The sequence below is a fragment of the Drosophila hydei genome, unplaced genomic scaffold (assembly GCF_003285905.1).
Source record: "Drosophila hydei strain 15085-1641.00,03,60 unplaced genomic scaffold, DhydRS2 tig00000060-arrow-pilon, whole genome shotgun sequence".
In the NCBI taxonomy this organism is placed as follows: domain Eukaryota; kingdom Metazoa; phylum Arthropoda; class Insecta; order Diptera; family Drosophilidae; genus Drosophila; species Drosophila hydei.
This window is the reverse complement of record NW_022045656.1, coordinates 6,619,268-6,635,127: the sequence shown is the minus strand read 5'-3', so window position 1 is coordinate 6,635,127 and position 15,860 is coordinate 6,619,268. Positions and strand designations below refer to the sequence as shown.

General features: G+C 38.8%; 1 protein-coding gene across 5 annotated transcripts in view; it reads right to left on the bottom strand.

Moving 5' to 3' along the window:
* LOC111600541 (AF4/FMR2 family member 4) overlaps nt 1–15,860 on the bottom strand; it is an 88,600-nt gene that overhangs the window by 34,008 nt on the left and 38,732 nt on the right. For 4 of the 5 annotated variants that reach the window (XM_023316682.2, XM_023316683.2, XM_023316681.2 and 1 more), the window contains exons 5-11: nt 13,828–13,961; nt 13,482–13,760; nt 13,225–13,417; nt 10,705–10,829; nt 10,431–10,649; nt 10,226–10,367; nt 10,087–10,162 (exon numbers count right to left, since the gene is read on the bottom strand). In XM_023316682.2, the coding sequence (XP_023172450.2) occupies nt 10,087–10,162; nt 10,226–10,367; nt 10,431–10,649; nt 10,705–10,829; nt 13,225–13,417; nt 13,482–13,760; nt 13,828–13,961 (1,168 nt within the window). Of the gene's footprint in view, nt 1–10,086; nt 10,163–10,225; nt 10,368–10,430; nt 10,650–10,704; nt 10,830–13,224; nt 13,418–13,481; nt 13,761–13,827; nt 13,962–14,656; nt 14,853–15,860 lie in introns of those variants that run through there. The other variant, XM_023316685.2, reaches the window with a different exon arrangement.

The window sequence follows — 15,860 nt, the reverse complement described above, 5'->3', positions numbered from 1 at the left end:
CAGAATGGATAGACTAGAATAGTCTGTTCTAGTCTAGCCTAGTTCAGTCCAGTCTTTCATAAGCAACGCCTAGTTTCAACTCACATTCTTAGCTCGATAATCATTGTTTACTCTGCAGCTGGCAGGAAAATCAAGTTAGCACGGACAAGGCGCAGGAATGGGAGGGGTCCTAGCATCTAGACTTTTACTATATTCAGCACATTTGTAAAACTGTTGGGTTCATGTGCTAACTAAAATGATGATACGCTTTCTTAGCCACACAATATCGCACTCACGCTTGAGCCGTGCCCACTTTTGAAACAGACGTCAGGCTGCCCCAGAGCAGGGCTGCCACAGCGTGTGTGTGCGAAGTGGGCGTCATTCAGTGCGGCAGACCCAATCTAAAGACAAACATCAAGTGGCTCTTGGGCGTATTGCAAATAACAAACTGTGTGTAAATGCGTGTGTGCCTTTCGAGCTAGTTGAGGCTGCTCTTGTGGAATACTGAATGTTGGCTGTTGCCTGCTGGATGCTGCCAGGCTGCCGACTTTACGCATCAGTGGGCAACAACAACATTTGCAAATTCAATTGAATTGATACACGCACCACTTGTTAACCGTTTTGGCATGAACTCACATACTCCTGGCTGGCGGACTGGCCATGAGGCCTATTCGCATCTCATCCATCTCATCTGATTCCATCTCGTCTCGTTTCATCGTCTTATTATTGGTTTTACATACACATCCGTTCCTCAAATTTCATTAGTATGTCGACAGGGACGACCCGGCACGGGCCGGGTATGGGTGGTGCGTGCAGGCATGCCCAGAGCCACAGATATCACATCAGCTTCAGCTCCCACTGCAGCTCCATTGCCTACTCACGTGCGCTCTATTGAACACAGTCATATAAACATGGGAACATAAAAACTCCCACTTGGAGTGATTTTCGGCAATGAAACAATGGAATGGTGCACGGGAAGCAGAGGTCCAGCCATGGGGCGTTGGGTTATTTGAACAATGGCTAAAGGGCCTATAAAATCACACAAGGGGTTATAAATCCATTTGCCAAACCAAAATCCAAAAAATATCCCAATGCCAAACAAAGCTTGCCTGAGCGTATGGGGTATGGCATGGCATGGCATGGCCTGTTCCTATCCCATTGCAGTCCACCAGCGCGCTTTCTCTCTTGCTCTAACGCCTGAGCACTGAAGACAGAGACGGATTGTTAAAAAAAGAGCCCAGGGACATGCGAGCATATTGACTGACGTTAAATTGAAATCTCAACATTTGATGACAAACTGCCTCGATTTAAGCGATAATCATTAAAGAAAATCTCTTGAAATTAAGAATGATGAGTGTTCATGTGGCATGAGATCTTACTTTCCACAATATTCAAAATTTGGTCTAATAAATTAGAACTCAATTTTCGGTTTTTGTTGAGTTTAGAGTTTTAATCTATATTTAAGATTAAAATCTTAAAGGTATTATTTCTTTGATGCTTCCAGGTGTTGGGTAATTCAAAAATATGCAATAATATTGTATTGCAAATAAGTCCATTAAATATCTATTAAAAATACATCAAATAAAAATGTCTAAATACATGTGTCTATGTATGTATATTTATGCTTTATATATGATCATTTTTATAGGACTATTTCACACTTTTTAGCTGTATTTTATGCCTTGTTCACGTACTGCGCTAATCGTCCGGAAGTTATATTTGAGGTATATCTTGGAAGTCATACAAAACATTTAATTTTTTATATTCTATTTAAGAACTTTTGAATCATATGTTAGCTATATGCTTTCAGATACTAAAAGTTATTTATTTATATATTTAAAGACCTATAAATATGATGTAAGTAGCCTGTAAGAATGTCCTATGAAATCTCATCAATTGTTTGCGATTTCATTCAAGTCAAAGTGTGTTAATTAAAAAATCGTGATGCCGTGCGAAAAGGCACTGCAATAAATACCCGGCCAACAGCAGCGCCAACAACAATCGCAACAATAACAGCAACAACAATTACAAGAGTCGAGCAATGGCTACAATTCAATTAAAATGCCAGAGGCAACATGCAAAAGTGCTTGGGTGGAAATTAACCCCTATAAACTCATAATATGCTCAAAATGACGCACTTAAAAACACATTAATCACATCGACAATTACGGCTGTTACGCCAAAAAATGTGCCGTTATATATGTATGGCTGCTTGAGTGAGAGAGAGTGAGTGAGTGAGCGAGTAAGCGAGAGAGTGAGCGAGTAAGGGATGCCTGGCGCGTGCTTGAGAGTGCGTGACGTGGCAACCTTTTGTGAACAGGGGCGACTCGAGTGATGTACAAATGAGAATTAACAAGCAACCACCAGTAACAGAATAACTGTTGCTACACTGAGCGAAAACCCAGCTGAAACCAAGTGCATAACTACAAGCAAAAGTATCGACTGCACAAGAGAAATTAGAAATTCACATAAATATTTCCATTTGAAAATCAGCTTAGTGCACTGAAAGAAATTTCGCTCAGTGTAGCCACTTGGTTACCCACAGCAGTGCATTCAAAGTATAAAAGCTTTCGTGTCGTCATTAAAAACTGTTTTTGCTAATTAAGTGCTCAATTGAGCATTCAATTTCACATACACAAAAACACACACACACACACACACACTGCCACACAGCCACACGGCCACACGGGCACACTTGTGGAGGCAAACAAACAACACAACAGGGTAAATACCCACTGAAGTAGAAGCACAAAAACCCACCCGAAAATAAAAAGGAAACCAGATTAAGAAGCAGAAACCAAACCAGAACCAAAACCGGCACCGGCAACGGGACTGGCACCGGCACCGTTACAAATAACAACGCAAATGTTGGTCTGCTTTGAAAATGGCCCTTCGGCAACAAGGAAAAGCAAAAGCAAAAGCAAAACCAATGGCAATGGCAATGGCAAAAGCAAACTGAATGAAATGAAATGAAATGAACGAAAATATAACAAAGTTGGTTATTTGCACAGTTAATGCAAAATGATTCCCCTGGGGAGTGTGACGTGGCAGCGGCGTGGTAACGGCAATAATATCTCAGAAATAAGTACATATCCACAAAGCGAAAGCAGGAAACAGCAACAGCAACAGTAGCAGCAGAAGCAGGACGAACGCCAGTTGCTAGAATAACACAAAACACGTTTGCACAATGTGCGAGGGAAACCAGTAAATGAAGAAAGGTACAAAAAGCCGAGCACAAAGAAGAAACCAAGTCGACGCGACGCAACGCGACGAGACGTTGGGGTACATGATTCAATAAAAATTACGTTGAAAAGTATGCAACAGAAACAGGGTAGAGTGCGAACGAACGAACCAATGGACGATCGGGCGAGGGAGCGGCGTCGAGGTCGGGCAGATAAAAAGCAAACACGGCAAAAAGCGCGAGGCAGCAGAATGAATGCCAAAGCAAACGTGGCGAAAATCCAAGGCAGCCAGGCGGGTCTTGTGAAAAGAAAAAGTACTTAAAAAGCTCACGAGCAAATATTTATAACAGTAAATCAGTTTGGCGCTAACACAACCCAACACACAGAAACGCATACACCCATGCACACACAAACAAACAAGCGAACGGACTAACGGAACAAACGAACGAGCGGGCAGCAGTGGAAGAAGCTCGCTTGCCTTTGTGGCAGCAGTGCATAAACTCAGGTTGTGTGAGCAGTGCGGGGAGTCGGTCGTCAGCAGGCAAGTGAAAAGTGCAATAAAAGCAACAGTAGCAACAACAATGCAAACTAAAGCACACAAGCAACTGCAATAACTGCGACTGCGAGTGCGAGCGAGAGCGAAAACGAGATTGCTCGCGGAGTACTGTCAGCTTGTCTATGCGCGCAAGTGAGACGGGCACAAGACAGTTGGCCAAAGAAAACCAGAAAATATTTGATATTTTGTGCTTTTGCACATATTATAAAAATGCTCAACAAATACAAGGCAAATGTAAATATTTATGCGCGACGGCAGCCAGCGAAAACAAATGAAAAGCGACTAAGAAAATCGCGTAATCCGCTTCTTGAGATATTACTGCAGGATTCATGCCTTCCAACTGATTAGAATACCCTGGCTGCAATATTCTTAATCGGATCTTTTATATGATAATTAAGATTGAAAAGTACCATAAAATTGAAAAAATTTTAAGCCAACTTCAATATCTAATATGAATAATATTTTGACTTGATTTATACAAATTCATGCAATTGTTTACAACGCAAATATCTATCCATGAGTATTTTATAACTTCCATAACAAATAACTGAAAAATGCAATTTTTGTGAATAATATCTATATGTATATATATATGTACATATTTCCGATAGGTAAACAATTTTTAAATTTTTGAAAATATGCTCGACTTGCAAATATCCTTACTTCAATCAAATAACAAAATTATAATTTTCTCAATGAAAGTATGTCAAAAGTTTGTAATTAACTTGACTTTAATGTTGATGTCAATGTTGAATAGCTGAAGATTAAGTTCTTATTAAGGAATTTGATGATTCATATGAACATATATTTATAGAGCACCCACATAACTAGGGTATATTAGAAAAATCACAATAGAAATGGAATGTGAAATCGAATAAAAGAAAATCGGCAACGAAATCAACAGAAGGGGACATGGGCTTATTGAATATCATGAAATTGAATGCAAATTTGCTGTGCTTCTAATTCGACAAAGGAATTTCGAGTGTGCACACACGCACACACACGCACACAACAAGCGACTCGAGCCCAAAATGCCAATCTCGTGACGAATCTGGCAAAAAACAAGGCAAGCACAAATACCAAATAAATATGTTTAGCCAAATTGCCAGCCGAGCGAAACAAGCAGCCCAACAAAAACAAACACCCAACCAACCAGCATGCCAACCACTCAACCACCCAGCCACCCAACCGCCCAGCCACCCACGTAACCGACTAACTAAACCCACAGAGAAAAAAAGACGAGTCAAGCGTAACATATTTATTGACATTGCGGTTGCCGGTTTGTCGGTTGCCGAGACACGAGTAACGCACACATTGGATTTCAGTTAGCAAGCAGCAAGCAGCAAGCAGCAACCACCGGTGAAACCACCGACACCACTGGAATACGCCAGCACCCAACCAGGCTGAGTGGCACTTGCAAGTGTGGTGTTTATGTTCCATACATCAAGGGTTTATGGGCTAAACGTTTATGGGTCTGGCAACAACAAGCTTTCAAAGGGTTTTACACCCGCCCACGCACACATCTCCATATATGTGCACACCCACACACCCACACACGCACACACATGTAATACCACTTGAAATTTTACTTATACCAACCGCATTTTTTGCCAGTTGACGTCGAGTTTGACTGCACACTTGAATGACTTCCAAAAGACGCCCACTCAATGGTTGACCTCGGCTCAAATCCGCCCAGCAACCAGCGCCCATTCCCTGGCGCATATTTGCAGACTCTGGCACTCCATTGCCACACACTTATACACACACACACACACACACACATGCGCGCATGTGTGTGCAGCATTACGAGCGTATTACAAAATGTATTTTATCTTCATCGATTGCCAGAATTTATATCTTTTTTCATGCCACATCAGCGTTTTATGTGAACCACCACGCCCCCACACTCCCTTCGCCCTTCTATATAAGTTGAGGTTATGTATGTGCTGACAGCTACAACAACGAACATATGCCTCACTCTCTCTTTCTCTCCCTCCCACTCACTGTCTGTGTGTGTGTGATAAATCAGCTGTTCGAAGCATGTGGCTAAAGCGAATGAAATGATGCATAAGTTGGATAAGAAGAGATTATGAAATCAAAAGAATTTATAAACGGAATTAAGTATACCAGCTTTTGTGAACGGATCCCAATAAATCTCAGTGCTCGAAGGAACAAATACATATTTGGTTAATCGGGTGTATCAGCTAGAAAGATTGGAAGACTTTAAGAACTTGTTCTGATTTTTTAATTTTTCACGTCTTCAACATTTATCTATAAGATTAGCTGCGACTAGCTACGGATTGATATATATTTGTATTTTGCTGTTTTCGATTTTAATTAAGTTTATTAATTATTATTTTTGCTTAAGCTTATCATCTCAAATTCCATTCCACTTTCATCTCTAACACTTCTAATTTTACTCAACCAAAATAATAACTAACAAAAGAAATCGCTGACAGTTGCCAACATGCAATCATGTTTGCCAATTATGCAAATGCTGCCCACTGTGCGGCACTGTGGGGCATAACTTCGTAAATACTCCAAACACTTGGCTTCGTGTTTACCACAATTTACTGCGACTCGAGTTAACACAAACAGCAAAACTTCAGAAAATAAATGCACATTTTTTGCCACATTTCCGGAGAACCGACTGCCGCTCTGCCCCTTGGCCTGCCACAGTTGCCGCAGCACAGCCAGTTTACCATTCTGGGCGACGAAGACGACGAGAAGGAGTAGGAGGACGAGGACGACGACGATGCGGACGACGATGCGGACGACGACGTCGTTGTCCTGACAGCCCCGGCCAAGTTGGGCCACAATAAAGTCGAAGAAACGGGTCGGAGAGGTCGCAGCTTGCCATAAGCCAAATATGTCTGTGTCTGGGTGGCTGTCTGTGTGTGTGTGTGTGTGTGTGTGGGTGTGCGACGAAAGTGTGGCAATAAAAAGGATAATGTAACTGTTATTCTACGCAAAACGGAAACGACTGTGTGGCCAGAGGGTCGAGCTACCCCCTGACAGTCGCTTGGCAAGTGTTTGAAATATTTTTGTGGCAAAGGTGGCAACTAACGGGGGCGGGGGCGGGGGCGGGGGCTGGTTGTTGGCGTGTCGACTGACTGGGATGTGGGCGCAAAAGTGAAAAGCACAACCGGAGTCGTAGCTGCTGTGAGTGACTGAACAAGTGCCAACGAGGAAACGACTGTCAGTGGCTGCAGGGGCGGCGGGGTGAGATGGGCGGGGGTGGGGCGTCGTTGGTCGGGGTCGATTCGGGTTGATAGGGCCGAGAGCGAGCGGCCCCTGTCGAGAGTGCAAAAGAGCGAAGCCGGAAAATTGTGTGGAAATTTGAGCTTCTTTTGAAATTGAGGCCGGAAATGGCAGCCAGACCTCCCCCCGCCCCACAAAAGACCGCAGCATGTGGGGTGTGAGAGCGAAAAAGAGAGAGTGAGTAAGTGAGTGACTGACAGAGAGCGAGAGAGAGAGAGTGTGTGTGCTGAGAGTCAAGCAGAAGCGCAGAGAGCGTGCCAGAGCGAGACTGAACTGAGCGAGCGAGCGAGAAGGCAAACGCGCCGCTTGTTGTGTTAAACAAAATGTTTGCGGGTGCAATAAGCGTAAATTCAGTGGTTTTATGTTTACTTATTCAGCACGAAGCCACCAGCGCCCACTCCCACTCCCACTGCCCCCCACACACACACTGACTGCCTCGACCGATTGGCACGGGGACAATTATTTGATCCACACCATCATATGAGGCGGGGGAGAAACGGACTCCTTAGTCGAACCGTGTGTAGTGCGGGCTGGTAATATACTTTTGCAAATCGATGCCAACTCCTTAAACGATGGGTGGCACGAGGTGGCCGCAGGGTGGCCCGGGCGGGGGGCGGAAGCGTGTGGCATGTTGAATGCTCTTGAGTGTTTTCGTATGGTTGACAGGATAACACGAAGTAATTCAATTCGAAATACTTTATGCTGTTGCTTTTATTATTTGTGCTTGTGGGACTCGTCTGTATGTTTCATTTCGTCTCGTTCCGTTTCGTTTCGTTTCGGCTCGTTTCGTTTCTTTTCTTTTCTTTGCTGTCTCGTTTCGGTTGCTTTCGCTTCTTGTTGTCGGAAGTGGCATTTGTGTTGGGTGGTGGGTGGTGGAGCAAGGAGCCATTGTTGCTTCATAAAAAATGGTGTGCAAAGTTACACACAGTTTCCTTTTCGGTGTGTGCGTGTGCATGTGTGTGTGTGTGCGTCTGTCTGTGCGGTTTCTCTGTTTATTTATTTTTATGATGTTTCCTTTTTGGCATTTTATTGAAGAAGTTTACCGACGCCATTGCTGCTGTTGCATAAATAAGTGAGTGGCATGGACATGAGAGACTACGACACCCAAACCACACAAACCACCCACCCAGCCTTTCGTTTAACCACCCAACACACACACTGTAAACTGTTCGACCAACATCTTTTGCAATTCATAAAAAAAATCAATATTTATTGCAGACGTTGCTGAATGCCCCACCACCCACTCGAGCAGCGCCCGCTTGCTCCACCAATTTGCGGTCTTCGCTTGTTATTGAGCATTTAATCAGTTGATTTCTTATTCAGTTTTCTGCTCAGCTCATTCGCCTGCCCCTGCCCCTGCCCCTGCCCTTGCCCTTGCCACTGCCTTTTCCTTTCTGCTCAATTTTTTATTATCCATTCATGAAAAGGGAGCGTTAGTTTTGCAAATTGATTGCGCAGCAAACTAGGGAAATGCAATTAGGAAAACTTTTTTCCGAGCATTGGATTTATGCGAATTTGCAAATATTATGAATAGACATCGCTGTGCCAAGCCACTAATTAAAATATATAATATTTATGATAAACTACTTAGGCAAAGCCAGCAAATAAAGCTGTGCATAGGAAAGCGTTTCACTTAATCAAGGCTATTTTATTTAGATGAATACTAGATAGACTAGCAACGATTAGCTATAGCTTGTAACTATAGAATGTAAATCACAAAATTAACTAACTATATATAAACTAAAATTGTAGCTAAATTCAATTAGTTTTATTGTTGCTTTATAAGTCATGAAACATATTTATATGTCTATTCTACTGAGTTCATGAAGTTCATGCAGTTCATAAACTATATAAGTCATTCATAAACAATTCATACTGTGCAGCTATGCGTTGGTTCAGTTACCTATAGGACAGCTGAATAGCTGAATAGCTGAATAAAAAGTACGGTTTATGAGCAGCTAACTAACTCAGTAAAGCTTGTCGTTTATGAATAACTGAGCAAACTCTATTGTTCGTGAACAAGTGAACTATATCATTGACATAAAACTGAATCAGTTATGGAGTTAATTTTAAAAAAAAGATTTAATCAAACTAAATCTAAATAAGAAATTACAACTTGACATGCCTGAACTGCAAAATGAACGACTAGAAAATACTCTTACTGAAAGTAAATGCTAACAAAGAGTTTAACAGTTGACTTTTATGTGTTAAATAAAATATTAGAACACGCTCAAATATGTTATGAATAACTTAATAACTTATAACAGAACAAAGAGAGAGAAAGAAAAAAAAATTATATATATATATATATATTTTTTTTTTTTTTACTGAAAAATATATATATATTCAGTATATTCAATTGCATTAAATTGATGTAAACATAGTTGCAGAATACATAAAATCAATTAGAACAATTCATATTTCGTAAAGTATCGAATCTGTTAAGAGCTGATAAGTAAGAGTATATAAAACATTAAAATAAATTAACGTAAAAACTCCAAAATATATTTAACAATATTTGAAAGCATTGAATATATTTTAAAATATTTTTAAACATTTAAATGTTTAGTTTTAGATGCTCGTAGTATCTCAGATAAACATGAACTTTGTCAATTTGACGATGTATAATTCAATGATATAAACGTAAGATATATTGAGAAATATTAGGTAGGTTTTCTTCAATCTTTATCTTCATAGAATTTGATATATTATATATATTTTAGCATAACTAATTTTTGTTCTATCTATATACTCTTAAAAATTCACAGATTCCTAATATCTGTTTATGCCTGGCATACGAAGGGTTCGAAACGATTCCCAACAAATGCATTTGAACTTTCAACTTGTAAGCAATGCACATAGGGAAACTTGCTAAATTGGGGACCCAGTTTGTTTAAAATGCTAAACGCTTAACGCTAAGACTATTACGGCGTGGGCAGCGAGCTGGTAGGTAGAGGTAAAGCGTGGGCTGGGCAAACGGTTAAGTGAAACCAATTGAAGTTTATTGACGCGAATTGGGTTTCACTTGAACCAGGCACCTCGAGACGCTTAAAATGCGTTTCGCATTACCAAATAGAAGAGTGAGAGAGTGAGAGAGAGTACGCTTACCTTCTTTAGACTTTTCGTATTGCTTTGGCGACGTTGTCTTCTTGCTTGGAATGGGCCTCAGTGCGTTACTCATAAGCTGTGGGGATTACAAATGCATTGACATAAGGTTTTCTACTGCCACTTAAGCTTTTTCACTCACTATGCGATCAGAACGCTCGCCGCAGGGCAAACGCGCCACTGAGGCATCGGGACTGTCCTCCGGTGGCGGTGGCTGGGGCACCCAGTTGTAGGCCCGCCTAGAGAGGGGCACCCCAAAACGATCATGCTGCGATGCCTGTTGCCTGTTGACGTCGAAACAATCAGTTATATATGCTTGATGGCTCAACTGTTAACAGCACTCTCACCTCAAGCTCTCATAGCAGTCCAGGCAGACCACGGCGTATTCTCCATTCTCGAGCAGAAGTCCATCGTCGCTCTTCTGATGTTTAACGAATGGAAACTCATTGACAGGCAGCGCTCGCACCCGTTTTCTGTAAGTCGTAATGCCGCACAAATGGCAATTGTAATCATGCCAATTGTATTTCCTATCCGCTGGACTAAGGCTGGGACTTTGAGCTTCATATCTGCAACAACATTTACTTTGGTTACTGTGCTTTAATTATACTGTGAAGAACTCACTTGCGCCACTGATTCAGCATGGAATGATAGCAAAATGTGCAGACTAGAGCTGAATTGTTTCTCAGCTGCTCGGCATTTGGCAAAGAATTGTGCTTCAGCAACAAGGGAAAGTAAGGTCTCGAGCCCTGGAATGTAAAGACATTGATTACAAAGAGTCACGTGAAGACATTAACAAATTATGTTTATACTATATATAAATATATAAATAAATATTATTATGTTGGAAGAGAGAGAAACTAAGCAAAGCCTTTTGTCACTACGAGTTTCTGTAACATCTTTTGCAAATAGTTTTCCTATGCTTATTATATTTATCATAGCTATTATATATATTAGAATTGTTTCATTTCTTAATTTCTAGCTATATTCTATATATGTTACATATAGCAAATGTTCAGGAAACATAATTGGTAAAGTGCTTATAGATCAATATAGAATAATCAAGTTAACATATACAGAATTCTATTTTAATAATTTATGTTAAACATATTTTATATTAAAAAAAATTGAAATCGATATAGATTTTCTATATTTTTATATTTGAAAATATTTCTCTCAGCTGGGAGTTTAATTTGTAAAAGGTTTTTAAATAGCAAAAGTAGAGCATAGGCAAGTTGCAAAGATGAATAATATAACGATACAGTATAATAAGCTGTTGTAAATATTTCCTATGGTGACATAACGATATCAATTACATATTTATAAAACTTCATATATACACACTATAATATAATAAGCTGTTGTAAATATTTCCAATGGTGACATAAGGATATCAATTAAATATTTATAAAACTTCATATATACACACAAAAAAGCAACAATATTAAATAAAAACCTTTTTAAATAATTAACTTTCAGCTTCAGATTCAGATTAAATATACAACTTTTAAATTCGAACTTCTCATTACTATTCTGACTGAATCAGAATTTCTAAAATTTTAATTCTAAGTTCACAATAACATATTTAAAAATAAATACGTTTTAATACCTGCCGAATTGAAAGATGACACGCTGTTCTATATCTAAATATCTTAGCATAATTTATGATTTGATTTATAGGTATTATTCCAAATATCTAGGCGTTCAGGCTTATTCCATATCAAACAAACTGATATTTTTATCTGCCTAATTAGTTTGCTTATGCATGGGCAATTCTTATCTGCACAATTAATATCGAGAACATTATTTTTCTAATCTTATCTTTACAACTGGCGCAACATTTGTAAACGTGTTTCATTCATTAGAATTAACTGTAAGCTGGCCTACTTACGATACTTGTTATTAACAAAACGGATCTTAGCTATATAAGCACAGTTGACAACACATTTATAATACCTAATAATAACTATTTGTAAGCAAACATAATATGGTAGTATATTGTGAAACATATTCGGAGCTTGCGTATATGTTTCATCAGTAATAACAGATCATTTGCGACTGTTGTTGTTCCCGTTGATTATTAAAGATATCTTATCAAATCCCATAAACATTAAGCTTATATCGAAACACAATATAATATATCTCACATATGAACAATAAATTATCAATTAAAGTTGACTTAACATTAATAATATTAACAATTTCTTTGAATACTTAACTGTGCAGCTTTATTTAACTAAGAAATACCAAAATCTGATATCCAATACGAACGATCGGTCGTATACTTAATTCTGTTGACTAATAATCTTCTTTGTTCTATAAAAAAACATATTGAAGTCACTATCAGCGCGTATTACTTTTTGATAAATGGTTATTAATATATGGCTTTTTGTAAAGTTCTACTTAGAAATTAAAATGACGTTCTTTATCAGTCTATTTTTCTTGATTATAAAAAGAACGAGTTTTGCCTAATTGAAATCATAATCAGTTCTAAATGTTTGGCGGCACTTAAGTATTATAAATAACAGCTAGATACTTTAACGTTCAAATTTTCTGAAAGATAATATAAGAATGATTTATCAATTTGACTGAAGTTCCGTTTCTAACGATATACTCAATATATGCGCTATCATTTGCTGTCTCTTTTTTATCTAAGAACTAAACTAGTATTTTTATATATTATATATATATATATATTGCTTAACAGCATTTTGAACCAAATGTATGTATATACATCTACCAGTGTATGGTTACAAGTATAATATAACTCATCTTATAATACTTTTTTAGACATACAACATTCTCAAGTTAACTGACATAAAAAATAGTCTATTCTCAAATATGGCAACAAAATGTTAAGCCAATTTAATTTGTTAGCATAGTCATTGCTCGACTATTCTTGGAAGACTTATTTATATTATAGCCGTATAATTAAAAGTACAATAAAACTAGCTAATTTTAAGGCAGATAACATGCCCTTAATAGAGTTCCATAGTAAAGCTTATGAGTTCTTTGTTATCTTCAATACTTTACAGAATTTGCGCTTAACTAAAACTTGTGTAATTTACTTAAATAAATTTATATATTTGCTTAACGCTTTCTTCGCTATTTTCTTTCTCTCTCTCCCTCTCCCTCTCGCTTTACCTCTTTGCTACCATACAGAATTCTGGCAAGTGTTAGGTCCGAGTGCAGGCCGCAGAGGAAACAGTAGATTGAGGTGCTGGCCGGCGTTGACGAGGAGACCGATGGCGTTGAGGGCGGCGTGCAGGTGCTCATGGCGCCATGGCGAGATCCATTCGGTGAGCTGGAGGTCAGCATGGGCGAGGGTATTTTGTATCTGCAAAACAAGAGAGGCACAATTAGACTTAATTCGCATATTTTTAAATTTCATGCAACGAAACCTTCTGTGCTCCAGTGGAACACGCTCCGCATCCATTGACTCCCACTGGCTGGTTAAGTAGTTAATGCAATCCTTGCAGGCTAACACACGATTGTTATTCAGTTCGTTGTTGTTGTTATTGTTATTGTTGTTGTTGTTATTATTGCTAAGACCATTGCTGTTGCTGCTGGCATTGACCTTGAGACAGGGAAAGTGCATGGCATGCGAGTTCATGTGCTCGGCACTAGTGGACAGCCAATCCATTTTATTGGACGGCCAGAGAACTTTGCAAATGGAGCAGCTGTGGACGTGTAGAGATATATATATATTAGTAGAGAGTCACACTTAATGAAGGTAGAACATATTACGGATACTGGGCGTGGCCATTTTCGATATGTCCCTGGGTTGAGCTGGGCGAACTGGGCCTCGAGTCGGTGCGTCGTATCTGCTTGAAGTCGCGCGCCGTGTTTGAGTTGGAGTTGTTCGAGCAGGTTTCGTATGGCTGTAATAGAGAGCGTGGTATGTTTAATAAAACTAAAAATAAAAAATAAATTGTAGCTGCAGACATAAACAGAGCGACGACGCATATTCGGAACTTATCTAATCGAATGTTATTTAATATTTCGTACAATTGATATTCTCTTGAAGAGCCACCACTCGAATCGAGTTCCCATTCCAACCGCTTCGAGCCGCTTCGAACACTTCTTATCGGCCCTACACCACGCTTATTTCGTTGTGTGTGTACAGAAAGCGCTCGTCGACTACTCACTTCTAATCAGTTTGGCATTACGTTTACCTTGCTCTAGGCTCAATGTATGTAAGGCAGCTCTTCCGATAGAAGGCTTCGGCATTTCCTTATCAGTACAGCTGGAATAATATTGCATTAACTGGCCAGAACTGGTTTCGCCCCAAAACTCAATTACGATTTGTGGATGATGAATTATGACTGGTTTTCATGTTTGAGTCACTTTAAGGCGACATAAATCACAATTTGATTGACTATCAACTAATGAGATTTAAGCCGCTGAACTCCCGTTCAAATTGTAAATCTAATTTACCTTAATAAGTTCTATATTTTATGTCTATTTATCAGAATTTAGCAGCGACTTGATCTAGCACAGTCTGGATATCATTAAGTTAATATGAAGAATATATTATGTAAAGGGCACACCAAAGTCGCACATACCCTACACATACCCTCTTACATATTTTCTATACAAGTTGAGCTGTTTCTGTGCCTATAAAACTTTCTTTTTTTACCAATGATCATCAGTTTTGCCCATTGCTACTGCAGACGAACTCTTTGCCATTTCAAGAGCTCCCATCTCGAACTGTTTGTAGGCGCCAAGAGTGCTCCCGCCCCCACAATGACTGGGCAATTGAATGTGTGCCAAACTCTTCTGGCATTCAAAAAACTCGTCCAATTAAGTGCCATCAAAGCGCAGCTGCCATAAAAGGCAACCTTTAAAGTGCTTTAACAATAAGTTAACTGGTTCGCTCAACAGAAACTTCTACATATTTATAAATCTGATAAATATTAGTTGACAGACTAATGCCCAAAATCAAAGTAGATCAGTTAAGTAAAGCATTTTCTTGTATGATAAGATAGATAAGCATCCCCTTCAAAATTTGTCTGCCAGCATCACTTATGCTAGATCACGCTGGGTTTTTGAGATGTTCTCAGCTATGGTCTCTATTAAAAAGCTGAAATTAGGCATAATATAGTTTCAAGATACATCGCAAAAATTCACTATTTACATATCAAATATTATTTGATTGTAATGTGAGAAAATAATTAGTTTGATAGAACAAATACAATTTTTAATTATGTGGAAAAATATATTTCTAAAATACAATTTTTATATTCAACAAATTTTAGTCTGATTCAGATAATTTTTGTGAAAAGAAAAATACATTTTTAGAGCCTTTCCTTTACTGAAAATAAGATTTATATATCTTATCAATATCAATAATATATACTTTTATGTGATCAGAGACGGCTCCCATGACATCATAGAATTTCTCTCTACAAGGCATTTAAGTTAATTACAATATATACTCTGCTGGGTAGCTGTAAGGTAAAGCTAATCATGGCTTCTATGACGTTTGATGCGTACTATAAAAATGATATAGATATGGATAAATGGGTATGCGCAGTTGTTTATATTTGCTTTGGTATTTGCGCAATATATTATCACACTTTAATTATCTGTTATCTGTTAACTGTTAAGAAGAAAATTGAATGCAGCAGCTCGCACCTATAGCTATATATATATATATATATAGTGTGTGACAGCTATATAGAGACTCCGCCCACAGCGCTTATTGATAACTCTCACATTTGCTTGCATTTATCTACGTTTAATTTGTTTCCTCTTTCAGTTCTGACCTTCGCTTATCA